The sequence below is a fragment of the Adiantum capillus-veneris genome, chromosome 2, assembly GCF_014529385.1.
Source record: "Adiantum capillus-veneris isolate H3 chromosome 2, ASM1452938v2, whole genome shotgun sequence".
Taxonomy (NCBI): Eukaryota; Viridiplantae; Streptophyta; class Polypodiopsida; order Polypodiales; family Pteridaceae; genus Adiantum; species Adiantum capillus-veneris.
In genome coordinates, this window is record NC_140932.1 from 178,190,844 (window position 1) to 178,217,831 (window position 26,988).

Sequence of the window (26,988 nt, forward strand, 5' to 3'; positions counted from 1 at the left end):
TCATTTCGGGAACAATACCTCAAATCGAACAGAACATAGGGCCAAATGATAGAGCCTACGATAGAATGGTCAATCAGATAGGAAGCACAACGAGGCAGTCACCTCAATGATAGAAACAAGGGCATGGATGCAAAAACCACCTTCAATAGGAGAAGAATGAGTGACAGTAGGACAAGAAGAGGTCCACATGAGTCACACCTACCAAACAACTCGTTTGAAGGATTAATGGGAGAAATACCAACCGTGAGAGCAAGTGTGGCACATAATCGTAGAGTCATGGGTCAAGAAGTACAACGGAACAAGGGATCCGTACGACTAGCAAGCTTCAGAAAAGTTCTGAGAGCTGAACACATAACCAACTTTTACACATAGTTTGAGGGGTTTGGAATGACCTGAGAAAGCAAAGCTTTGACCTGATTCCATACCATACCTCATGGATCAATAATTGACCTACTAATCTTGGCTATGAGATTTGTTGCTATGTGCTCAAAAATGGGAATCAAGCATAGCACTGTGGCACAAATCTACAACTTTAAACAAAAACAAGGAGAAATGGTAAGAGATTGTGGGAGTCGAATGAGACAATACATTGATAGATGTCCGAAGTTGGAAATTCCAATCGAGGAGCGACTCGTCTCACTATTTTTAGAGGGATTACTAAACAAGGATTTGCATGCTATTTTGTAAAGCAAAAAACACACAACTTGGGCCAGCATGCAGTCTAGACGCTATTGACCTGGGAGATAATTATGAGATCTATAATGAGGATTGCATTGTTAAAGACTTGTAGAGTGAGAGAATCACATCTACTATGCCAGCGCAAGTAGGACCAAACGTGGCAGCTCTTGCCAATGGTATAAAAGACATGCTTAAACGCATGAATGACATGATGACCAACATGCAAAGATTCCAATGAGAGGGCGAGGATAGGGTTCCCCTTAGGGATAACCTATCAGATAGCATAGACCCTTGAAATAGTGTACCATTGGGGGAAAATGTACAAACCACGAGACAAATGAATATATTAGAAGCCCAAATATGATGGAAACGTCCAGTATGTTCCAGTGAGGCCACAAGGACAACCTATGTATTGATATCCACCAAATGTGCCACCAATGCAAAGACAACCCATGAATATGGAGAGACCACAACCTGTATTAGACCAAGAAATAGTACCTTACCAGTCAAAAACATGTTACGTGAGGGGTAGATGGATGAATAGGCTCTAGTACCCATTACACCATACCCTGACATAAGTTGTGTACGAATGGATGTAGAGGAAGAATGGTATACTCAATCAACACCTGCCAGCAGTAGAACCAATTTATCAGGCACCTCTATAGGCGACACCTGTTTACTTCATTGCAAACCAGGCAGCTAGACTACCCATGATCATACTGATGCCAAAACCAAAAACCAAAAATTGCCATAACTGCGGAGTAGATGACCATTGGAAAAATGATTGTCCTGAACCAGATAAGAATGTGAGACCTATAGAGGCATTTTGTGGAGCGTGTGGTCGTAAGGGCGGACATTTTCCAGAAGCCTGTCATAAAAATCTAGTAAACCTACGGAAAATAACCATAAACATAGTTCAAGTTGTGTTGAGTAGCTCCTCACATTAGGAACCCACAGTTCCGTGATTTGAGTAACTAGGGCACAGACTAAGGGGAATAAACAGAGAAATACCAGTGGGTCATACACGACCGGCAGGCCAACGAAAGATTCCAAGAAATACGATAGGACTCTATCTTTACTTAGGATCTTTTTGGCGAAGCTGTTGTCCATCACTGTAGAACATGGCCTCTTTCCCTTCAGAATAAGTTCTTCTTGACTATCTTATGTACAAAACACTAGAATGATATCTCATTCTCACTATGATGTACAAAAATGTATCAAAGACTGAGTTGTTTTTTGCTTATCATTGTCCTTTTGTCTAAAGCCAACTGTCTTTTGAATTGTTATGTTCTTTTGTGTATAAGTATAAGTCTAAAAATAGAAACACACACATCCTAAACACAAGGTTCTCTTAGAAAATTGGAAAACTAGGATGCTGGCTTTGGAGATTTTTGTCTATAGGCTTTGATGGACCCACTATCTATAATAGGTTGGAAGGTGTTAGGTGGTATTTCCTTGTCTATAGATCGTATTCCTGCTCACAGCTAGTGTAGTCTTTGACTCTGTCGATCTTAGGTTGCACGTTAATTTAAAAATACTCATCCTTGTGTAATTATTTTGATTCTTATGATTTCAAGAATGTTTTACCTATAAATGAACTACTCTTGGATGGACGGTTCGTTTGAGGACTATCCATAGAAACTAGTTAAAGCATGGAAAACTTCTACGACTGACTATGAATGGCATTCATACTATTCTCTGCTGGCTAACAAAGCCTTAAAACTCCAATTGGAGCATAATCCTCTTTGTTATTAACATTGTCACTTATAGCTCTGATGAGACTCATGGATTTTCTAATATGATACAACTCATTTGGGTTTAGCATTGACTATTCTATTGTCATCAACTTTATGAGGCAGCATCCCCGAGCAAGTACTTCCGAGCAAACAAAAAACCGAGCAAGATAGGTTAGATAAGCGAACTTGCTGTATCTTACTTTGTTATAACAAAAGATCCATAATGTTAATTTGTTCGCAAACGTAGATGGAAAATTTAAGAGAGGCACTTCAACCTAGCCACCAAAAAACTGACAAAAGAAATTGAATGAAGAACATAACCCCAATCTTCAATAAGATTCTGTAGCAAACCCGTTGCATCTTACATTGTTTAAAACAAAATATTGTTCATTTTTTTCCAAACACATATGAAATTTACAAGAAACTATTAATAGAATGCACTCTCAAAACTTGTGCTGATCTCTCACAAACTAGGGTGTATCATAAGTAGACAAAATACCGCTAGGGCTTATCATAGGGCTGATCTCTCACAAACTAGGGCTTATCATAAGTAGACAAAACACCGCTGCATTTCAAACTACATACCACACAAAGCCTTTACATCTAGAGGCACTTTAACTATTGCTGCACATTTGGCCGCAATCCTCCCAAAGCTTGAAACAGCTCCACCTTCGTTAGGGCTGCTTGGTGCATGAACTCATGGGCATGAGAGTCCAAACCCAAAATTTGGAGAAACACATAGTAAATATGCTTGCATGGCACATATGTCAACCTCTTGGACTCTCTCTTTTGGAAGTCCTCACATGTACATCTTGGAAAATCAGACAATGTCACAGAGTATGAAACTCCCTTAGCCCTTGACCCCTCTGTGCTAATGTAGAAAACATGTGTTCCATTGCACACAACAATAACCTCTTTAACTAATGTTGTTGCCATGCATTTTCCAATATCAATTCTGGTCTGAAATTCTTTTATCAGCTTTGAGCTCCATTTAATAACCTTGCCATCCCTGTATTTGGGCCGAAAGGCACTTGTAATTCTATTTGCTGCTTAAATGCCCCCATTCACAATTTCACATTCTACCCCATGTTGTTGTTGAAGTACAAATCCATTTGCTTGGAGCTGTTCTGCCTCATGTGGTAGTAGATTTGTACCCTCTGCGACCCTCCAAACCCCTGGTGCAGGTCCGGGTGGCCCCACCACCATGTCATGAATCTTCCATGTGTGCATGTTACTAGCATTGCAGAACCATACATAACCCTCAACAATCCCCCCAGGCTTTGATTCTGATGATGGATATTTTCTTCAACCCGAAAAGCACGATGCAGCTACCCCAGAATTAATATTAGGCGAGCCTTGATTAATGAATCGTCCACATCTATCTGTTTGATATTGCAAAATTCCAAAACATGTCATTTTACGTCCAGGTTCAGTTCTCCTAATTGCCCACACCGTTTTTGCAATAGTCACCTCAGGCCAATACTTTGTTTCCCCATGTGCACGTGCATACTTTGTTCTACCAATGGGTTCAGTGACTGCGACATACTCGGGACTGTGGCTATCATCCTCTAGCACAACACTAGCATCCACAAAGATTGGTCTCTTTTTCTTTACACTCTTCTCCCTTATATTTGACCTATTCATCTTTGAACTTTGCAAACCCATTTCGTCCATTGAGCAGTGTGTAAGATCGACCAACTTCTTTGCAGCAGAGGCAGTGGATGAATGATTTAAAAATCTTTGCGCAAGGTCTTGTATTCCGGGACCACTACATGTCTTTGCACCTTTAAGGTATGCATTGTACTTAACACTTTGTAGTACAGCCATTGCCATATCTGCCCCTACGGCTTCATATAAACTAATTTTCTCTTTGAAACCAAAGCATGCCCGCATGCTAGCATGTTTACTCTCAGACAAGTTAGTGTTTGGCACAAAAATGCCAGACTCATCTTGCATAACAAATCTTCCTGCCCAATGTGAAACTCTGATATCCCACCAAGCCAACCATGTCTCCAAACATGAAACTTCACCATCAACAGCATGTCCTGCTCTCCAAAAGCGACGAAGCTCTCCTTTGCAAATATCTGCTTGATTCTCTGATGGTGCATTTTGCCATTTTCGGCATTTAATTTTGTGTTCCTCTTGTGAGGAAGGTTTGCTACATTTAGTAGTATGCCAGATCATGGATTGCTTCCAATGAAACACGCAAGACCTTTCCTTAGATGGTACAACCTTGTTGGGACCCCCAAAGTAAACTGTTCTGATTGCTATCCAATTTGCATTAGCCTCATCAGACATGAAACCTCTGAACTCAGGCTTATCAAATCCTTCATCTTGAACCACCTTATTGAGCATCTTCCAAAACTCTATCTGTGCAAACTTATTCTCCATAGTAAACTCACATGTTGCGATTGTCATTAGTTCACTTACAAACGGATCATAAACATGTGCAGACATTGTGGGCCAGCCTTGCACACGATGCACATGATCAAAGTGTATCCACATCTGCTCAAGTTTTCCACCCGGACGCATCCGATTAACCAGATCAACTCCACTTCCGGGCCCAATTATTGACATCTTGAACACATGTGGTTACTGGGCATTTCCAAGTTGACCAGGGAAGAGAACATCATGTATATATGGATACCTACTCTTACTCTTCAAGTCAAGCACTGCTTCTAAGCCTTTTGCACTTATATTTTTTGATCTTTTGGCGCATTCCAAGCTTCGTTCAGTCCTTCGTCTACTTGACAAAGGTGTGATTGTGTCGAGAAATTCAACAAACTCACGATCTTCAATATATTCGGTGTTGTCTGCATTTTCCATTACAAGCTTTCCCATGATCATATCCTGAGCAGTCATGCGCTCGAGCTGTTTGGCTGTAGTGAATGGTTCTTGAGCAGCACGAGCTTGAAGCACTGATTCTACTTTTTTCTCATTTACTCTTGACCTCCCTTCCGCACAAGGATGTTGATGCTCACCTAGATGCAGCACACAACGGGTCCACTTTTGTTTCTCCCTTGGCATACAATAATAAATAACTGTAGGACAGGTTGCCACACACTCTGGCATTTCAGAGCAATGATTGCATATCAAGGTGCCATATTCAGGTGTCAGCATGCCTTTTGGAGATGACTTTGAAAGCCGGCCTCGCCAATGAACCTCATTGTAGAGTCCTGTCCTCGAGTAATATGGACAATCAATGTTGACACAACATAAGTGACCCGAGCATCGACTGAACCTAACGACCCCTGGAAAGGTATCACTGCTACATGTGACATATTCAGTCCACATGTGGCTATCATGTCTCTGTTCCATCCCAATCATTCCATTAGTGTGACCTAGAGAGGGCAACTCAAATGCAACATATCCATCATAAAACACAGGAAGCTCTTGAACTTGAATGATATCTTTAGCTTGTTTCAGGGCCAAGTACAAGTTGCTCTGCAAAGGCATTGAGCGTATAATATCAAGTACGCTAGAGCAACCACGTGACTCGGCATCTGATTCTAAATCGACAATTACTGGAGGAGCCTTAATTCCACTGTCAAGTTCAGGAACTGACAAGCGAACCTTGAAGAATTGACAGACATCATGATTCAGAAGGAAGACCTCTTCACCACTAATAGACTCAGTAACTTCCATTTTTACCTGTCCTCCACTTAGTGTAAGTGGATGTAAAGTAAACGCATTAGTTAACTCAAAATGTTGTTTCACAGAAATGAGAGAAAGCGCATATGTGATGCCTTCAAAAATAAGAACAAGCTTTTGACCAACTTGTGGTCCGAATACTATAATGTGTCTAGACATTGGAAGCAATCTTCTTAGAGAAGTTAAGGTGAGTGCAGAGTCTAAACTGATAAATAACACCAGGTACAGATGGTAGTCGTTATTTCGGGCGTCATTCTCAAAAAGCGGTGCAGACGGCTTGCATTCATAAAAGATGATCACCGAACGTTAAGCAAATCCGGTTCAAAATCTAAAAAATTCTTTAAAATCTTGTCAATAATTAAAAATCTGTAAAATCTAGTATATTGGTCCTCTAAGTAGCATGACTTATGTCCAAAATCTTTTAAAATTTTTACAATAGGGCCTCTTTCACGCAGTGCTCGAAAAAAACCTAGGTTTAGTATAATCCAAACCTACAAATTTTGAAATTAACATGTAAATTTTTGGTGTTATTTGATGTAAAAACCTTCAAGTTTGTCAATTTAGCTATCTTGGTCCACATACGAAGGTTTGTCAAGTTTTGGAAAAAAGTTTTTTACCGAGCCTTGCCTCTGTGTAACGTCCTACCTAAACCGGTTTCTCTGTTGCGCTTATGCTTGAGAGCGTGTGTGCGAGGAGCGTGCTCTGTTGTGTGTGCGTGCGAGGAGCCGTATGCAACATGCCCATAGAAGCGCGCACCGGCGCGCAGTAGTTCAGACATAGCAGAACGAGCAGGGCAGGCTGGTTCAGGCGTTCTGGCGCAGCAGTTCAGGCGCAGCTTTTAGGCTCAAGCGTTCAGGCGCAGTTTTCAGGCTCAGGTGTTCGTGCAGCATTCAGCAGTACAGGTTTTAGCAGTTCAGGTGTTTGTACAGCATTCAGCAGTACAGACGTTCAGCCAGTTCAGAGTGTTCAGCTTTCAGCAGCTCAAGCACAGTTCAGCAAGGCAAATTGTTCAGGCGATTCCTTGGCCGTAGGAGCGCGCGCCGGCGCACGGTGGTTTAGATAGCCGCAAATTGTTCAGCAAAGCAAATCGTTCAGCAAGGAAAAATGTTCTGCAAGTTCATTTAGCAGGTCCGTGGCATTTAGCAAATCGTTCAGCAAGGCAAATTGTTCTGCAAGTTCATTTAGCTTCCGGCTTTAGAAAGGTCTTTGAGAGGTGTCAATGGCTGGCCGAAACTCCGCGTTGGCTCGAAGGGGTCGTCCACCTACAAGGTGCTCACTGATGCTCAATACATCCTGAACTTAGCTTAACATTTCCGTTCTATATTAGCTTGGCTTTGAAGGGGAATATTGCTCAATTTAATATCAGCTTGTTCTGTATGCATTTGATGTATTGAGACCCTGGCTAATTAGGTAGTTTGTAAAACATCTTTTAATTGAGCTTAAATTAGAAAAAACCTATACATTTAAGATCTTTAAAAAAGATACATTATGTGTTGGGCTAAAGATACATTATGTTTAAGATCTTTAAAAAAGATACATTAGGTTGATTTGTGTTGGGCTAAAGATACACTATGTTTAAGGTCCTAAATTAATGCTTGGTTGATCGGTGTGTGGCCATAGGTGTGTGGACCTTAATTTATGCTTCATGAATTATGTTTATGAAATAATTTTAAACACCAAAATTTTTCAAGTGAGAACCCATTATGGGCTATAGTATTTTTTGAAATAATGCTCTATGTACAAAGGTAGCTCTGTCCAAATTTTTTTAAGATTTCTGTTGTGTTTTATTTCAATATGGTGCCATATATAATTTGACTCTTTTGTAAAATTATTGTCTCCATGTTTCTTGTTGATGTTGAAACAGCCCGAAACCACGTGGAAGATCACGAAGGGGGAGGAGTAACAATGCTTCTCTTTATGGCCAGGTAGATGCTAGTGATCAAATATCTTCAGTCTCAGCTACCGACATGATAGAGGAAATTGAGACACAAGGTGAGGAGGTTCTTTCCATGGAAATGGGACAGAGCTATCTACACGAAGTTGATGATACTTTAGCCCCCGAGGAGAATGGTTTACAGATTGTTCCATGGGAGATAATGGATGAGGTTACCGCAGCGTCTGAGATGGAAGATGAGCAAAATATCTTTATGCATAGAGGTGCAGACATCCTTGAAATCACACGTGTTTTTAGTTGCTTTGATTGTCCCTCCATTCCTTTATGTAGATTGATTCCATATGCAAGAGTGAGAGGTTTGAGAGATGATCTCAGTGGATTGAAGGCGGCCTTTGCAAAAGAAGGTTATGAGCCAGAGAAAGGAGCATTCATTGTCTCTTTGGTAACATGCAAAAGAGAGGAGAGTTTTGTGAATGGTATGTGTTAACACTTTTCATTTTTGTATTGATGTCCATGTGCTGTGAATGTTGTTTGAAGTTTGACTTTGTGAATGTTCTAGATGAGATAAAGGCTACATGGGAACCTCTTTGGAATGAAATCAATGAAGAATTTGAAGCCGAGTTAAAAAAACAAAGAAAGTTTCAAGATCTTACAAATCACATGTTCTATGTTTGGGAAGGGAATCATCGCACCGTGGCTTGGAGGGAAGCGATAAAAGAGAAGTTCTCCACTTCAAAGGAGAAACACTGTCGAGTCCTATGCACCATTATAGATCCCACTAAGGTGCCAGAGATTGCCTTGCTAAGCAGTTTACAACGAATGAACTTGTAAGTGTTGATGTTTCTTCTATCTTTGCTAACACTTGAATGTGAGTATCAACTGGTTTTTTGGTCTTTCAATGCAGCATGAACACTCATGCTCTTGTTGTCACTCATCTTCGTGATGAGATTGTCAATACGACACATATTTGTACAGCGGACCATGAAATGTATCTAAAGGGTTTGCCAGATAGAGATCAAAAACTTATTGCCGCTGTATGGAAGAAGAATGCCAAAGGTACAGAACCTTGGTATCCACTTACTCGACGGTACCTTGGCAGATTGGTCTATGATGTATGTGTCAGACTAAATGATTTTTACTCTCATTAGATGCATGATTTCAAAGCTTATTAACGTATATTTAATTTTAGATTCAAATGACAAAAGAAAAAGAAAAGCGAGTTGCTCTTATCAAACAAAGCTTGTCTGCGGAAGAGCATCAGAAAGAAGAAGAGAGAATTTGTGAGGAGATTACTCATCAAGATCGAATTGGAAAGGTATGTAGATAACATGAATTCATGGCATTCTCTTGAGAAAAACGTGTAAAAAGTTACTTAAGTACTTGTCATATGCATTATTGAATTTTTCAGTTGCTTAACATTGTTGATCCCAATCTTGGGACGGATTGGCTAGCAAGAGTTTTGTCTTTGAAATGGGGTCTTGATAGTTGGGCTACGTTGGAGAAGCTGAACTTAATAGCACTTCAAGATGCCCCTGTGCAAAACAAGATTCATTGGGTTTCATTATTAGAAGCAGACAAGATTACCAGGAGTGCATATGGTCTGAAAAAGGGAGATCACGTCTTTCGCATGTAAGTATAGCTAAGATTAAAAGTACTAAATATATCATGCATTTATATAAAAGTCTAACTTTGTCTCCTCTTTTTATTTGGGATTGTAGCTGGCTTCGTAGAGAGGGTTTTTTGGCTCGGGTTTTTCAGAGGGCATTTCAGATTGTGTCAGATCTTTTGGATGTGCCAGCCGTGGTGCCTTTGCAGCATGACTGCACTCTTGCATTCTACTTTGAAGAAATTAAATTTGAGGCGAGGCCCTATCTATTTCCAATAGAGGTGTCTCTTGGAGTGAAGACTAAGGATATCGATAAGCAGGCATTAAAGAAGGTGGATACATTGAGAATGGCAGCACAACGTTTGGCTTTCAGGTGAATCACTAACTGACTTAGATATATAATATTCATTGTTATTGTTTCGTAACATTCGTGTCACCTAATTGACCTTTGTAGATTCTTCATGTTCTTGGTTGCCAAGAGTGTCTTGCCTGCCATGCCCTTTCTGGCTAGACAATGGACTCAGCTAGCGATCCAAGACACAAGCATGTATCCCTCTACTATGCACGCATTGACTCTTTGGGAGATAGATAATTGTCCATGGTGGATAGATATGGAGAAGGGCCATGTTCTTGGACGTGAAAGAGAGCTACAAGAGATGATATCGAAGGATGCTACGATGAAGGTTCCTCGAGTAGACATAGTAGAAGAGAGTCGTGCAGGTATGTTTGATCATGCTCATATTTGCCTATCTAAAAGTTACAGTGCTCTGATTTGAAGTTATCTATTTTAGCAATGCGCAACTCACAAAAGGAAAAGGAGAGGGTTGTGGATCAGATCATTGACGAGGAGGTGGAGCCACCTCCAGGTAAACTACAATTGCATTTGTTAATGCTTTCCTTCCACGTGGTTGATGCATGGCTTATTAAACCTCCTTGTAATGTCTCAGTTGCTCCTGGCACGATCGTGGCTCGAAGGAGTATCTCTTTTGTTTATATTATGGAGTCTCCATCTCATTGTCTCTCTAGTTCTATGGATACTCGATGCATGACTATTGTTGGGGACTACATTGCCATTGCTGCAGACTATAGGGCGGGGATCCGTAATCTTGCATGGGTCCCTGTACACGAGCATCTCGTGCGGGCACGCTCTGACTCTATCTTGTATACCCGCGGCACGAAATCAGTTTCATGGACTGCAGATTTGATTTTCTTAGATCTTCCATTTGGTGGGTCCCTCTTAGGCTCCTCTACTTCACCTCGTTGGGACATTTGCACTGAGGATCATGTACGTGCTGGTGTTCATTTGGCATTCTCGACATTGGCGGATAGTGGATGGCTGTTGATCATGGTTTCTTTGGCAGGTTTATCTTGTTTATATTCATGCAAAAAAAATTGTGGTATTTATTATTGATATCTAGTTAAAATAACAGGAGAGGCCGTTGGCTGGGTGGAGAGATTTTCTCGTGCTTCGGAGATGGTGGTTCATCGTCGTATTGTAGTGCTCCATCATGGAGCATATGGTTATGTGGAGAGTTTTGGTGGTCGTGTGGAGGTGATACATTTGTTTTTACATCAATATTTCAGCACTTTGTCTTGTTGTTTGCTCTAATCGTGTGTCTTGTTTTGTAGTGTAATTGCTCTATGCTATTTATGATTCACAGAGTGGGTATGCGTCCACCTTGCTTTGTATCAGAAAGCGCTGCCTTGTTCTCCCATCTTGGTATGCACTCTTCGGATTCTTTTATGGTGCATCACCTTCCGGAGCTCTCTCAGGTTAGATCATTATCAGGCGAGCCATTGCGAGGAGGACTGCAACGGAGCCATTCTTTCATTGCATGTTTTGTGGAGCTGCTTTGCCGACGAGGAGGTATTTGTTTGGAGCTTGGATGTGGCACAGCCCCTGTACTAGCAGCTTGCTTGGCTTCAGGACGAGCATGTGTTGCAGTCGACATTGATGAGCCAGTGATTTCAGGATATGTGTTACCGTTGCTTCGCCGTAGAAAGCGGGGCAGAGAGAAGGTGTCCACCTCTTTAGATATTGATGATGAGAGTGACATGCCATCGCGTGTCAATCCCTTTGACGACTAGTGAGGGCCCCTCTTACTTTTGACATTGACATTGCTCTCATCTTTTTTGTCACTATTTTTGTATTAGCGTTGGTATTTATTGATCATCGATACTGCCTATATTACTTGTTTGGTGTTTAACTTCACAATCTTTTTTTTTTAATGGAAGTGCATTGCCAGTCTACGCAGAGCAGATGGCTAGAACCATGGCAGCTGATATGCGGTACAATTCTTGCATCCCTGAGAGGTATTAGAGACATAACGTATTCATCGATGATGAGTGCGAGTCGTCATAAGAACAATGGATTTATAACATTGGTGGATGTTAAAATTCAAATTCATGTCTTGTTTTGGATAAGTAGTATGTACTGTTTTGATGGATTTGGTTAAGGTTTAAAATCCTCATGTGAGGTGCCGTGAAGGCTTATGATTATTTTTGAAATATTGCTTCATGTACAAGGGAAACTATGTTCAATTTTTTTTTAAAGTACTTTGTTTGTTTTGCTTTGTTTTTTGTGAGAGGAAGCATAATGGTTATGGCCATTTTTATTATTTTTTCAAGTGGTGATAATACCACAAATACTGATGTTCTAATATTTTGGATTGTGGATAAGTAGTATGTACTATTTTGATGGATTTGGTTAAGATTTAAAATCCTCATGTGAGGTGCCGTGAAGGTTTATGGTTATTTTTGAAATAGTGCTTCATATACAAGGGAGACTATGTCCAATTTTTTAAAAAAGTACTTTGTTTGTTTTGCTTTGTTTTTCGTGAGAGGAGGCATAATGGTTATGGCCTTTTTTATTATTTTTTCAAGCGGTGATAATACCACAAATACTGATGTTCTAATATTTTGGATTGTGGATAAGTACTATGTACTCTTTTGATGGATTTGGTTAAGATTTAAAATCCTCATGTGAGGTGCCGTGAAGGTTTATGGTTATTTTTGAAATAGTGCTTCATATACAAGGGAGACTGTCCAATTTTTTTAAAAAGTACTTTATTTGTTTTGCTTTGTTTTTCGTGAGAGGAAGCATAATGGTTATGGCATTTTTAATTATTTTTTCGAGCGGTGATAATACCACAACTACAGATGTTCTAATATTTTGGATTGTGGATAAGTAGTATGTATTGTTTTGATGGATTTGGTTAAGGTTTAAAATCCTCATGTGAGGTGCCGTGAAGGTTTATGATTATTTTTGAAATAGTGCTTCATGTACAATGGAAACTATAGATCTTCGCTCGAGTTTTTCTTTGCTCGCAAAATCTTGCTCGGGCTATGGTAGGACTCGTAGGCCCATACTCAATGGGCCTACTTCCCGACTTATTGAGTATGGTGATGGATTAGGACGGGCACGCGTGCACGCACACACGTGCGCACACACACACACACACACACACACATGTGCGTCCGCACGTACACACAAATTTGTCACTTTCATTTGTGGCTTACTAATCTGAGAATGGATATTTACTGATATTTAACACTTACATGGATGGTAGGTATAAGTTAAAAAGGTTTTGAGTAGGACATGAATAATAGTTGATAGGTTTGTTGACACTTGTAATATGTATTCAAAGCTAACGAATTTGTTGTCTTGTTCATATGGATGCAAGCGAGGACTCTATCTTTACTTAAGATCTTTTTGGCTAAGATGTTGTCCATCACTGTCGAACCTGGCCTCTTTCATTTCAAAATAAGTTGTTCATGACTATTTTATGTACAAAAATGAATCAAAGACTGAGTTGTTTTTGTGCTAATCATTGTCCTTTGTCTAGATCCAGCTGTCTTTTGAGCTAGAGAGAGAGAGAGAGAGAGAGAGAGAGAGAGAAATATTATATTAACGTCTTATAAAGGCCAAAATGACCTATGAGACCAAAGAGTTACATTATTTTGAATCTGAAACAAGGTCTGCACATGCACGCATGCGCGCGCGCGTGCACACACACACACACACACACACACACACACACACACACACATAAGTAAATTGAAATGTTATATTAACGTCTTCTAAAGACCAAAATGACCTATGAGACCCAAGAGTTACATCATGGTGAATTTGATACAAGGTTTGGATAAAAAGAAAAAAAGTATCTAGTTAGACACACTTCTAAAGCCTTAGCAAGTATGACCAGTTCATATTGTGCTAATTCTTTGCCACAAATCTCATTTTTGGTTTACTTAAACGAATTTTATCTCTCTAAAATGGATCATTCTACTTAGAGAAAATAAAAATAGTAGAAGGGCCAATTATGTATAATGGAGAGAGAAATGTGTTCATCATCTAGAGAGTTCCAAAATTTGAATTCAATTTTTAGAAGTGCCAATGGAATTTGATAAGGATTCAATTGAGATTTTCTGGGACAAAAATGGGATATTGTGTGTCTAAAAGAGTCAAAAATAGATCCCAAATGCCTCCAAAAGTGGGCAGTATGGCTAGCTAGAAGGTTGGAATGGGAGCCAACGTGTTATAATCCACACATGCCAGCTGAAAGATATGTGGAGATAAGGGATGCGGTCCACAAGCCTCCCATGCAAGAGAGATGGTAAAAGGAGTAGTTTTAAAGATAGAAAACTACCTCTAAAGGACCTATTGTGAGTATTTTTAGAATAATTTTTAAATAATGGCGAGACAAAAAACTTTGTTGTTAAACACTTTTTTATCCGAGGACTGTAGAAGGGAGAAATTTTTGAATTATTACTACAAAGTAAAATTCTTGATTCCTATCTTGACAGAGCAAGGCTCTGTACAAGAAAAGATTCTCTCTCTCTCTCTCTCTCTCTCTCTCTCTCTCTCTCTCTCTCTCTCTCAGGCAAGTCTCCATAGCTATGGCTACTCAAGCTTATGCGTAATTAACTATACAAGTTATACTTCTTAATGCTTACATATCTTCTTTCCAACCCCATTATTGCTTAATCCTTATAGATCCTATCACCCGCGAGGTGTTTAGAGACTTGGGATTGAGTTCAATGAGGAGTTTTAAGTGAAAAGACTAATCACAAACTCTGCCAAATTTTAGAGCTTTCATCTCTTCAATTTGTGAAATTAAAAGTGCAATTGGCTAGTTGTATTGATCAAAAGTTCTTCTTCTAATAAAGAATTATATAGATACAAAGTTCTTTCGGAGGGGGGGTTGGCTCCAAAAAGTTCAGCCCTCAACTAGTGTCGAATTCTCTTACTCTCTCTCTCTCTTTCTCTCTCTCTCTCTCTCTCTCTCTCTCTCTCTCTCTCTCTCTCTCTCTCTCTCTCTCTCTCGCAATTTTAGCACATGCATGCGATGTGTGATTTTAATGCTTGTTTTGATCTTTTGATGCTTGAACATACACAATTGATTAATTATTCCAATTAATATGTAATTTTCACTTCACTTTAAGTCTAATTCTCTGATATTGTTTCCAATTTGTGGTGTACATGTCCTATCAACTACCTTAATTTTTGTGATGATCTTGCCTGTTTCATGCTTCTCCTAGTGGGAGGCTTCATTATGGCTTACTCTACCTTGCATCTTTAAAGTTATGATTGAAACTCAATATATAGATCTTAGTATTGATGTACGATTTGTATGTGTGTGTGTGTGGGAGCATATATTAGTACCTAGTTCTACACCCACTATTGGGCACTAACAACGCTAGTGCGGATGTCATAATTTCTAGTCAATACTATGCATGATGGAGCTAATTCTTATAGTGTCTTGTGGATAACTACCATGAGTCTATACCTTGACTTCCTTTTAAAGATAAATTTGGGATGGAAGAACATTGTGATCTATCTCTGGGTGTGTCTCTCGGTCTATGATCGATCTTTAGGCATGTCTCTTGGTCTGTGAGCCTCTCTCTTAGTAACCCTGCTCGATGGTGCTAAATAAAAATTCCAACACATCTCTAATCTTGGTATCTCATTACCTTAGATAGAGGCCCAAAAACCTCTCTAAAGAGATAGCGAAAGCGGCCACGTATTTCATAGTGTGTTATACAATGGCATATATAGTGGACACTATCTTTGGTTCTCTCTGATGCAGTTGGCACAATCTGCCTCAACTGAGATTCCTCAAAATCTACCAATAGTCTTAATCTCCAATTGGTGTGATGATGTCGAAATCTATACAATAGCACATCGTAAGTAGTGGGACAAGTGTCCAAGTATATGTAGGCTTAGATAAGAGATATCCTTTGTGAGGTGGAGAAAATGCTCTCTATATTTACTCATCTTTGTGCCCAACTCCTAAATAGATTGGATCCATGTCCTCTCAGTATCCAATTAAAACAGATCCTATCATATAAGTCTAGTGACCTCCCTCCATGTGCCAGAGAGAGGAGGTGCATCTAGAGAATATTACTGCATCCATATAACCGAGACAACAGACTCGTTAGCCTTGAATACGTATCACAAGTGTCAACAAACCTATCAATTGTTATCTCCTACTTAAAACCTTTTTAACTTATACCTACCATCCATGTATTTCGTACACTTGGCAGCTAGATTTACACCTCTTAATCTCCTTACAATTCTATATCAACACCTAGATGTGTGTGTGTGTGTGTGTGTGTGTGTGTGTGTGTGTACCAAGCAGGTGTTACATTCTTGATTGTTTATGCATTTGATTGAGTTATGGAAAAGATTGAGAATATTGTGTGTAATAATATCTTAGAGAAGGTTTCGACAGTGAAAGAGGTCAGGTTCAACAGTGATGGACAACAACTAAGCCAAAAAGATCCTAAGTAAAATAGAGTCCTCACCTGCACCCATATAAACAAGACAACAGATTCATTAGCTTTGAATACGTATTATAGGTGTCAATGAACCTATCAGTTTTTATCCATGTCCTTCTTAAAACCTTTCTAACTTATACCTACCATCCATGTAGTGTTCAATATCAGCACTTATCGATTCTCAAAACAGTAAGCCACATGTGAAAGTGACATGTCTGTGTGTAGCTATTTTGTTTTAATAAATAAACAAAAATGAACATAAAAGTTCAAAAGATAGCTGGCTTTAGACAAGTGACCAAGGGTAGCACAAAAACAACTAGTCTTATAATTATTTTTGTACAAAGCTATAAGAATGAGGTCTCATTCCAATGTTTAAGTACAAAGGTAGATCTATATAGATTGATCCATAAAGCGGAAAGGGTCTGGTACTTCAAGAATGGACAACAACTTAAGACCAAAAAAATTCCAAGAAAGGATAGAGTCCTCACTTTCATCCATTCAAAGAAGACAACAACTATTTTAACCTTGAATGTGTTTTAGAGGTATCAATGGACTATATCAATTGCTATCCATGTCCAACTTACAACCTTTTTAACTTAAAACCATCGTCTAAAGGAATCATGAATTCTAGTTTTGTCAAGTAAAAGGTGTGTTTTTGTTCTTTTTAAGTTCATTTTAACGCTTGTAGTAAAAAAGGTCATCACTCCTTTAAGATAAAAGTGAATTTTGGTAGTAATTATAGATATGGTTATTATGTAACCCGATTTTTTAAGACCTTAAATAGATATTTACATACATATCATGCTAATAGGAAGGCCACCACCCCTTCCGATCCAAGTGTTTTATTCCCAATTTCAGCGTCAAATTATTTTGTACCTTTTCATCATCCCTACAATACTATATATTGCAAAGAAATGAACTTTCACAATGCATCAAAATTAGTCCAAGAACTCATCTAGACCAAGCAAGTGCATGCGGTATCACTCTACTACCTACATCCCTCTCCTTTTAAAAAAAAACAAGAATAACTCAGTAGCCCTATCGTACAAGACTCCACAAAATACTATATTATATAACAGAAAATTATCTCATGTTTGACTTAGGTATCAACACAATTAAGTATATCAAGCCAAAAGAAAGCAATATGACCAAATTGTGAACGAGGTACCAATCCTTCTCTTCTTTGAAAAAATTGCAATAACCACATCAGAAAACCATCAAATGCTATGATGTTATGCATTATATGTGAAAAAACCCTACTATTTTTAGTTCGTTCAGCCATAAAACCAACCGGTAGGTGTTTCAAGAACAATCCCCGAGTGCTTTCAAAACCCTTTATAAAAAAAACCCAAACCGCAATATAACACCAGTCCACTGTATAATATGCCGCAAGGTCAAAAAAGCGACATGATGTAAAACCCGAGGACACCTGATGGAAAAACTCGTGTATCACTCTTTCTTTGCTTTCTATGCTTGGAGTGTTGTTTACCCTGTTAAAACCGCGATAGCAAAAGACCCAAACTCGTGAGCTTCTTATACTTCTCCAAGTGTGGTTTCTTTTTGCCTAGCGACGGTAATATTTTACATGTCCTCTTTAGGTTCTGATAATTATATTCTTTACTATAGTCAATAAGTCCTTATCCTAAGCCAAGCAATAGCATCGTCTCCAGACTCTCAATTTTTACTTGTCTGCTCATTTTGAGACTTGATTTTGTTATCATATATTCACATGTCGTGAGGCAACCATGCAAGCAACTCTAGTGTCCCCTCAACACTATATGGCATGAGGATGTTCAAATGGGATCAAGGGTGGAGGTGAAAATCATGAGGCACGTGCATAGTGTGACCCGAATTTACAAAATTGTGTTGGATTGTTCCTCCTTCAACCATTCTTTCTAGATTGCAAGCAACTCTAGTCTCTCCTCAACACTATATGCCATGAGGACGTTCAAATGGGATCAAGGGTGGAGGTGAAAATCGTGAGGCACGTGCATAGTGCGATCGGGCGGTCCAAATTCACAAAATTGTGCTGGATTGTTCCTCCTTCAACCATTCTTTCTAGATTGTGTTGTCAAACCTACATATAGTGGTAGATGGAAGTTCACTCCCCCAATAATTCAAAATTGGCTAAGCTAAAACAATATCAAGCGAAGCACTGCTGTGGGCCCTGCCAAATTGTGTTTCCAATTGTCAAGAGACAGGGCCTAGTGAAGCCAAAAACTCTTTACTATGTGCTAGATTTTTTTGGTCATTGAATGCTACAGGTTCTTGCACAAATGACAATCAATACTCAAAATTCATGGGAACTAGAATCAGCTTCCTAATTTCAAAACTGCACGATACCTAACCTTCTCCATGCTTAGCACAACACCAAGAATTTTCCTAATGACTTATACTTTCACCAAATTCTGGAGCATCTTAAAATTCCATCTTTTTTGGTATGGTTAGAAAAAAAGTTGCGTATGCAGAAAGACAGCCCATGATCAAGTGATTCTAAGTTATCCATTTCTCGAGAGAATTCACGAGTTTGGTAGTCAGGGGCTGTGGTGGAAAGCTGTCTAAAAGGAGGGAAGGGACCGCCAATGGAAGGTCAGGGGCTCTGTGCTTCTTCTTCTGTGGGGTATAAAGACTACATGTGCCCCCCCAAGAGAGAAGGAGAAGAAAAAATAACTTTTAACATCATAAGAAAAACCCTAAAACACCTCAAGGATCTATCCAACGAGTCTTGAACTCAAGACCTCTAGGTCCACGGGCAAATATATGTATGTATGTATGTATTCAAGTGTGTGGGAGTGCGTGCATGTGTGCTCGGAAAAAAACACACCACATAAACACACAGGAAGAAGAGAATGTGCAACAAAATAATTCTGCTTGTGCTTTCATATGGGAAGCTGGTATCATTTACAGCCTCAATCGGTATCAAAGAACACGGCACAGTTCCTGAAGTGAGGGAAAAAGACTAGGATTGACAAATGTGCTGACCTTTACATGTGAGAAACAAGGCCCATGGGCCGACATACACCAAATGTGTGTCATAAGAAGAAACATGAGACAAGCTTCATCTGCCATAATTCCTAACTCTTGGGGATGTTTTTCCCCACTATCTTGGCAGGAGCTATTCGTAGGAGATTTCCTGCCTTTCCAGGAACTGCCCCTTTCACAATGAGAGTGCGTAGTTCCGTATCCACTTTGATGACTTCCAGCTTTCTAATCTTTGTCTTTGTTCCACCCATCCTTCCAGGCATCTTTTTCCCAGGGTAGACACGACCAGGAGTAGTACCCGCTCCAATAGATCCTAGCTGCCTGTGGCTTTTGGAACCGTGAGTCATTGGCCCTCTTCTGAAGTTCCACCTTTTAATTCCACCTGCAGTAGAAAAGATATGCTAAGAGCTTACACATAAAGTCGACACCTGAATTTTCTAAGATATGGATAAAACAATGTTTAAAGTCAACGCATAAATCCACATTCAGAAGGTTAAGCACTAACAATATGGAATCAAGTGAAAACCAATGCCTTTCTATATGTATAAAACCAGTCGAACTTACGAACTACAGTACAGAGATACCAACATTGAAGGAAAATGCAAGTTATATAGATTAATGTGTCACGTGCGCATTACACTTGAGCCACGTGGACAAGCTACTGCTACAGTTTAGCGTCAGCCTTAGTTAACTTAGGATCTAGCTTGGCATTTTGTGAGCCTCTAGAAGAACGTGCATGATCAGACAGGTCCTAGTTGCATACCCTCACTTACACAATACACTCACTGAAGCATATAGGCAAATGAACAGTCACTACAGTCATTTATTAATAAGTGACATTTAGTAAAAGTAGGTAGGGAAAATGGCTAAAAGACCTATAAAAGAGTAGGACGACAGAATCCAGTACCCGCAATTCAAATACCCACAGCACAAGCACCCACCGATGTTTCCATCGCCCCCACTTTCATCATCATTAGTACCCTCAGCACCAGCGTTTTCAGCCTACAACAACAGATCAGCCCTAGCGTTTTGCATCAAATTCAGCCCCAGCATTTTTGCAGCAGATCAGCGAGCGTTTTTGCATCAAATTCAGCCCCAACAATTTTGCACCAGATCGGCGTTTTCCGCCTATAGCATCAGATCAGCCCTAGCGTTTTGCAGATCCTCAATGCCAGCACGAGATCCAGCCTTGCGGTTTTGCATGAAGCATCCGCATGAAGTATTCAGCATTTAGCCAATGTATCACCACTTGTGCAAGTAATTAAAGTGGCCTTTTGAGGGTCGACATGCGGTGTCATCCCTCCTTTCTCTCTGCCTCTCTCTTTCATTAAGTTCAATTCTCTCAATTGAAGTGAAGTAACCTTGTGTTTGTGTGCGGTACTAGTCTGAGTTAAAACTCAGTTAAACTTGACATAATAGTAATCACCCACAAGATAACAGAACCATCGGATAGGACTGAAAATTAACTTCAGCATCTCCACAAATATCATCAATTCCCATATGCTCTCTCTCTCACACACATATAAGCTAGAGAGGTACAGGACAAACTCAAGCGTAATGTAGCCAATATTTAACGAAGAACAAAATAAAAAGAATTACTACAATAAGATGGTAGTTGATAAGGCATACATACCATTTAAGATAGAAAGAATTAACAAAAAAATGAAGCGTCAAAAAGCCCAAAACCGTCTTAAAAGAAAGTGCAAGTGAAACCGGCCCATAGGGCAGTAGACTTTAGCTTACACCCGAATCATAACTTGAACTTTACGACACAAAGGAACTTCACAAAGAAACTTGTGACAGAAATTCAACACTTCAAACAAACCATGGCTTGGTAGCTAGAGTGCTTCCAAGCTAACAGCGACGCCCTGTTGGCCCCAAAGATTGGCACCCCTTTCGTATTTCTTTATTCTTATTGCACTGGAGAAAAACCTGTAAACTTCTACAAGCTATCCCACTTTTATCGGGCTAAATTCCCTTATTTTAACCCGATTTCGGCACCATAACCACAGTAGAAGTCTCCACGGACAAAATCCCAAGTAATCAATGACTTTCCACGCACTTTAGAGCACTTTACAAAACCTGGCGAGAAATAACAGCACACTGAAATCTCTGTTTTTGGCCTCCAATTTGCACCAAAACACTTGTTCCGTGATTCCCTAGCTTCCCCAAAGCTCCTGGGACATGTAGGCATCAAAACTCGCCAAAACCCTAAACCTGCAAAAAAATACAGCAAAATGCAATTCTCTATTTTGTGCTTCGATTCACGTGCCAACCCCTTCTATGGGTAGCCCTCAAGCTCTCGCACCTGTAAGGTCACTTGCCCTTTGAATTAGACGAGATTTCTCACGGGATGTTAGGTGCAGCGGAATGAATGTTGTATTTTCTCAAGATTAGTGATCTTTATTTGCTCAAGGTTCCTTTTAGTTCTTAGGGAAAGAGAGAGCTTTCCGTCTTATGGAGAATGCTATGATCACGAACAAGTGAGTGGATATTGTGTGTGCAAGTGAATGAGAGAGAAGAGATACGACACCCGAGAGTTTGTAAAACCCTCCTCCGAAGGCCCCACTCTCGTCGGCGAGAGTGGTCTACTTTGATTGCACAAAGGTGTACAATGCGTATGCAATGGACTCATGCAATGGGACTATGCCGATGACGACGACGGTAGTGACGACGACGACTCGATGGCTGAATCTGTGATCTTCTTTGGCTGAATTTGTGGACTGTTTTCGGGGTTGAAATTGACTGGTTTCTTGCTGTTTTAATGGCTGAATCTGATGGTTGTGTCCGGGGTCCTGCTGAGAAGTTGCCTGTTGAGCGGGAAGCTCCTACTGCCTCTTCTGCCAAAAAGTGCTAACTTGGGTTTGCTTATATATTAACTTAGCAAAATTGCCCTACCTACTTTTGTTGGAAAGTCGCTTAAAAATAATAAGTGAAAATAACCAAAAATAGGAAAATAGGCTAAATGCACTGGAAAATTCCCCTAACTGATGCTAATGGATTCTGATGGAAATTCCAATGATCATGTTGTGTGCAACCAGAGGATATGCATCTACACTAAGTGACTGGGCATGCACGGTCTACGAATAGACTCACAAAAGTGCCAGATCACTACTAATCTAAACTGATTGAACTGATTGAACCCTGCTGTGATATAGCTTGTCCACGGAAACCTAGGGTTGGGATGTGTCACGTGACATCCCCTCCTTTTCAAAGTGAGATACTGGTACCGAACTGTATGGCGTCGAGGGAGATCGCCAACAGCATCCGGAATCCTGGAAGGGACTCTTCGCTGGCCCACTCCAATGTGTGGGTCATGCGGTACTTGAACTTCATAAAGGTCTGCAACGCTTGCTTCTTTGGGCCGCGCCGACGGCGACACAAAATCTTTTGAATCTCCTTCCTTGCTTCAACTTCGTTTAAAGTCCTGCTTCTGCCGTCTTCAAGAATCTCCATGGCTGAAAATTCCTGAAACATCTCCAACACAACCATAAACATACCCATTCCATGTAAAGTGAAGGAAAAAAATCTTGTCTTCTCTAAAGACTGTGCATGCAATGTAGATGAACATAGAGACGGAGTGACAACCTGTTCATCAAACACATGCAAACAATGCGGTCGAATCTTTTCTGTTTGATCGAAATCAATCAACTCTGGCAAATCACAATGGAAATGCCCATGCTTGGTGCTCATACTATCATGTGATCTTTCTACAAATGTGTCATGCCAAGGAAGAGATATGGAGTGTGACTTCCTGACATACAAACTTTTCAGCTTTTCATGCACAATCCGCATACATTCGTGCTCATCCATGAGAGAAATGTGCTCAACATGCAATATGTCATGCCTAGGAAAAGGGATCACATAACGATGTTGACTAAAATACAGGAAACCTTCACGAATGAAACACTCGAACAATGCGTGTGTATCAATCATGCGAACACATAATACTTCCTGTGAGGGTTCTTTGGACCAAGGCTCGAGAGCCAAGATCGCTTCTTCGGGATCTATCGAATCTTCTTGTGGAGGATCTGTGGACCTCGACTCGAAAGCCAAGATCGATTCTTGGTGATTGATCGAATCTACAACGAGGTTAGCTTCGCTAGAAAAAGCATCCACTAACACATCATCCTTGTGAACAATCACATCATCTTCATGCAACTCATCATGCTTGTGAGAAATCACATCTTGATCATGCAAATCATCATGCTTGTCATTGTCATCCAAATCATTATGCAAATCATTGGCATCCAAATCATCATGCTTATCATTGTCATTCAAATCATCATGCAAATCATTATCATTCAATTCATCATGCTTCTCATCATCATGCAAATCATTGTGCTTATCATTGTCGTTCAAAACATCATCATGTTTCATACAATCATGCAAATCCTGTGTATCATGCGATGGAGAAGAAGAGACTGAGAGAGTCTCCTTTTCCTGAATCTCTTGCATCGGTGTCTGCACTTGAGAAAAGAGTCGCAACATCCCTTGCAAGCGTGATTTTTTCTCGCGATAAAATTCTGCTTGTCTTGCTTGGTTCTCTACTTGTCTGCGTTCCATTTATGCTTTTCTTTCTTTGAATTCATGATCCAATTTGGCTTGTCGTTCTTTGTCTTCGAAGCGTGCTTGCTCACGCTCACGCGCTATGGCTGCCATTCTTGCGGCATTTCTTGCTTTGCGTTGTAAATTCTGTTCCATAAACAACAACCTCAACTCCTCCATTGGAGATAATGCAATCGGTGTCGTAGATGGGGAAGGGTCGGAAAAACCTCCTAGTGGGGAAAATTCTTCTTCGCCTCTCTCATGCTCATCACCTCCAAGCGAAGTATCCATTCCGCTTCGAGTGATGATCATTCTGAAGTCGTGGGTTCTTGTGGGTTCTTGTGGTCTTGGATTCTTAAGTTCATGAGGAACTTGGGTGCTTGAGGTCCTTGATTCGTGAGAATCTAGGGTTCTTGAGGTTCTTGAGTCTTGAGGGTCTTGGGTTCTTGGGGTTCTTGAGGTTTTCGTTCGCTTGCAAATCGCGTTGAAGAAGGATCTTCTCTTCACCCGAGTTCTACTCCTTTCTTCGAGCACACCCCTTGGCGGCCTTGCGCTCACACCAAGGTTGCTTTTTCCCACCTCACGTCGATTGGCCGGCCGCTAAGTGCACGGTCCGCTCTCAATGAGTGAAAAGAGACACAAGGGGAGGCTGGACAAGCCCTTCTTTCTTGGTATTCCTGTCACTCTTCAACAAAACACGATTAGGAATCACCACACCCAAGTAAACTTGGGTTCGTGCGATTGCAACAAACAAAAAAAATTCTTGTGGTTCTTTCCTTGAGTAATGCAGAACACTTCCAAAGCTCTGATACCAATGTTAGCTGCAGCGGAATGAATGTTGTACTTTCTCAAGATTAGTGATCTTCATTGCTCAAGGTTCCTTTTAGTTCTTAGGGAAAGAGAGAGCTTTCCGTCTTATGGAGAATGCTATGATCACGAACAAGTGAGTGGATATTGTGCGTGCAAGTGAATGAGAGAGAAGAGATACGACACCCGAGAGTTTGTAAAACCCTCCTCCGAAGGCCCCACTCTCGTCGGCGAGAGTGGTCTACTTTGATTGCACAAAGGTGTACAATGCGTATGCAATGGACTCATGCAATGGGACTATGCCGATGACGATGACGGTGGTGACGACGACGACTCGATGGCTGAATCTATGATCTTCTTTGGCTGAATTTGTGGACTGTTTTCGGGGTTGAAATTGATTGGTTTCTTGTTGTTTTAATGGCTGAATCTGATGGTTGTGTCGAGGGCCATGCTAGAGACAAAAACGCTGATGTCTTGTACCTGCTAAGCTGCGTTTTTATGCTGAATTGCACCTGCTGAAAATGCTGCCAAGGCTGAGGAATACCTGCTGAAAAACGCCACAAAAATGCTGGAATCTATTGGCTGCCTAGCATTAGTGAAAACGCTAATGACTGGGCTGAGCCTGTTGCAGGAAAAGTGCCAAGAACTGGAGGCTTATGGCGGTGGCTGGCTGTAGGGAGAAAACGCTAAGGGCTGAAAACTTGTAGGCGAGGCTTCTGTGAAGAAACGCCAAGGGAAGGTTGGTCTACTGCTAAGGGGGGGGGGGTACTGCTGAGAAGTTGCCTGTTGAGCGGGAAGCTCCTGCTGCCTCTTCTGCCAGAAAGTGCTAACTTGGGTTTGCTTATATATTAACTTAGCAAAATTGCCCTATCTACTTTTGTTGGAAAGTCACTTAAAAATAATAAGTGAAAATAACCAAAAATAGGAAAATAGGCTAAACGCACTGGAAAATTCCCCTAACTGATGCTAATGGATTCTGATGGGAATTCCGATGATCATGTTGTGTGCAACCAAAGGATATGCATCTACACTAAGTGACTGGGCATGCACAGTCTACAAATAGACTCACAAAAGTGCCAGATCACTGCTAATCTAAACTGATTGAACCCTGCTGTGGTATAGCTTGTCCACGGACACCTAGGGTTGGGATGTGTCACGTGACACGGGAAATCTCTCTAAATTGTCTTGTACAAGCACCCAAGGCTTTCCCAAGGCTCCCCTGGCATTACCTTGCAGTTTAGGTACGAAACCCTAAACCTGCAAAAAAAAAACAAAGCAGGCTATAATTTTCTGTTTCGCATCATTTTGAGCAGAGCAAACACGTCTACACGTGTCTCAAAGGCTCCCACGCGCAGTGGGACAATTTTCTTTTGAATCGAACGAGTTTTCATGCGAGAAGACTCTTCGTTTTCGCATTTCTTCGCGATGAAACTGTGTGTACCTATACAGGATTAGCAATTAGCTAATCCAGTTCCTATACAAAAGGCTCTTGCCTTGGCAAACACTCAATAAACCCCCCGAACTCTACATGGTCATCTGAGAAGCCCAACTAGAGGGGCATCCCATATGTGCAAAGGGGAGAGAGATGCACGAGAACAAATCATCACGCTACATGAGATAAGGGAGAAGGCAAGCTTTCCATTAGAGCTGTGATCACATGCTGTTGCCAAATTGGCTTTATCTGACAGAAAAATAATTCTAAATGAATTATTGGATTTATAAGTGAGAGGGTTTTCTCGCTTGGAACACCAAGGAAAAATAATTCTAAATGAATTATTGGAATTTTAAGTGAGAGGGTTTTTCTCACTGGAGACATCCGAGTACAGAATATTCCTAGTGCGTCATTCAGAGTAATGACAGGAGTACTATGAAAGGGAATATCTGTAAGGCCACCAGGAACGAGTACTTCTGATGCGTCACATCGGATGGGTGACAAGGAGAATCGGAAAGAAGTATCCGACCATCCGGGAACGGACATCTCTGATGTGTCATAGGATGGGTGACATAGAGCATCGTGAAGAAGATTGTACCGTAAGTTCGGTAGGAAAGGACTAGGTGATGGGTATTCCTGATGCGTCACAAGGTGGGTGACGGGTGCATTGGAAAGGGAATATCCACAGTCGGGAGGAAATTCCGAACTGTGTTAGAATTGTGCACAAGGAAAAGCAAGCACTTGAATGAAGATGGGTTCAGAGGAAACTTTGAGGAAAAACAGATGCTTTCTGAGAAAGCGGGATTGCTTTTCAGGAAAGCAGATGCTTTCCCGCGAGGAAGTCTATATCTGCATTGCAACTGTGCATGTGATT

General features: G+C 40.6%; 2 protein-coding genes across 2 annotated transcripts in view; one reads left to right on the forward strand and one right to left on the reverse strand.

Moving 5' to 3' along the window:
• Positions 1-6,210: 6,210 nt before the first annotated feature.
• LOC147464136 (uncharacterized) lies at positions 6,211-11,653 on the forward strand. Its single transcript, XM_086498242.1, has 14 exons — positions 6,211-6,287; positions 6,873-7,065; positions 7,991-8,435; positions 8,519-8,786; positions 8,864-9,071; positions 9,149-9,274; positions 9,368-9,588; positions 9,678-9,938; positions 10,020-10,285; positions 10,357-10,431; positions 10,513-10,926; positions 10,996-11,117; positions 11,195-11,285; positions 11,355-11,653. Exons 1-14 carry the CDS (start codon positions 6,211-6,213, stop codon positions 11,651-11,653), a joined length of 3,066 nt encoding a protein of 1,021 aa, XP_086354368.1.
• Positions 11,654-19,197: 7,544 nt separating this feature from the next.
• LOC147464137 (Ribosomal protein L3 family protein) overlaps positions 19,198-26,988 on the reverse strand; it is a 32,807-nt gene continuing 25,016 nt past the window's right edge. Inside the window, exon 2 of the mRNA XM_086493046.1 lies at positions 19,198-19,709. Coding sequence (XP_086349172.1) covers positions 19,420-19,709 — 290 coding nt within the window. The 3' untranslated portion in view covers positions 19,198-19,419. The remainder of the gene's footprint in view (positions 19,710-26,988) is intronic.

Coding starts and splice junctions, on each gene's coding strand:
- LOC147464136 (XM_086498242.1), top strand. CDS start 6,211: ATGTGTCTAGACATTGGAAGCAATCTTCTTAGAGAAGTTAAGGTGAGT. Junction 10,286..10,356: donor AGTAGAAGAGAGTCGTGCAG/GTATGTTTGATC, acceptor TATCTATTTTAG/CAATGCGCAACTCACAAAAG. Junction 10,432..10,512: donor GGAGGTGGAGCCACCTCCAG/GTAAACTACAAT, acceptor GTAATGTCTCAG/TTGCTCCTGGCACGATCGTG.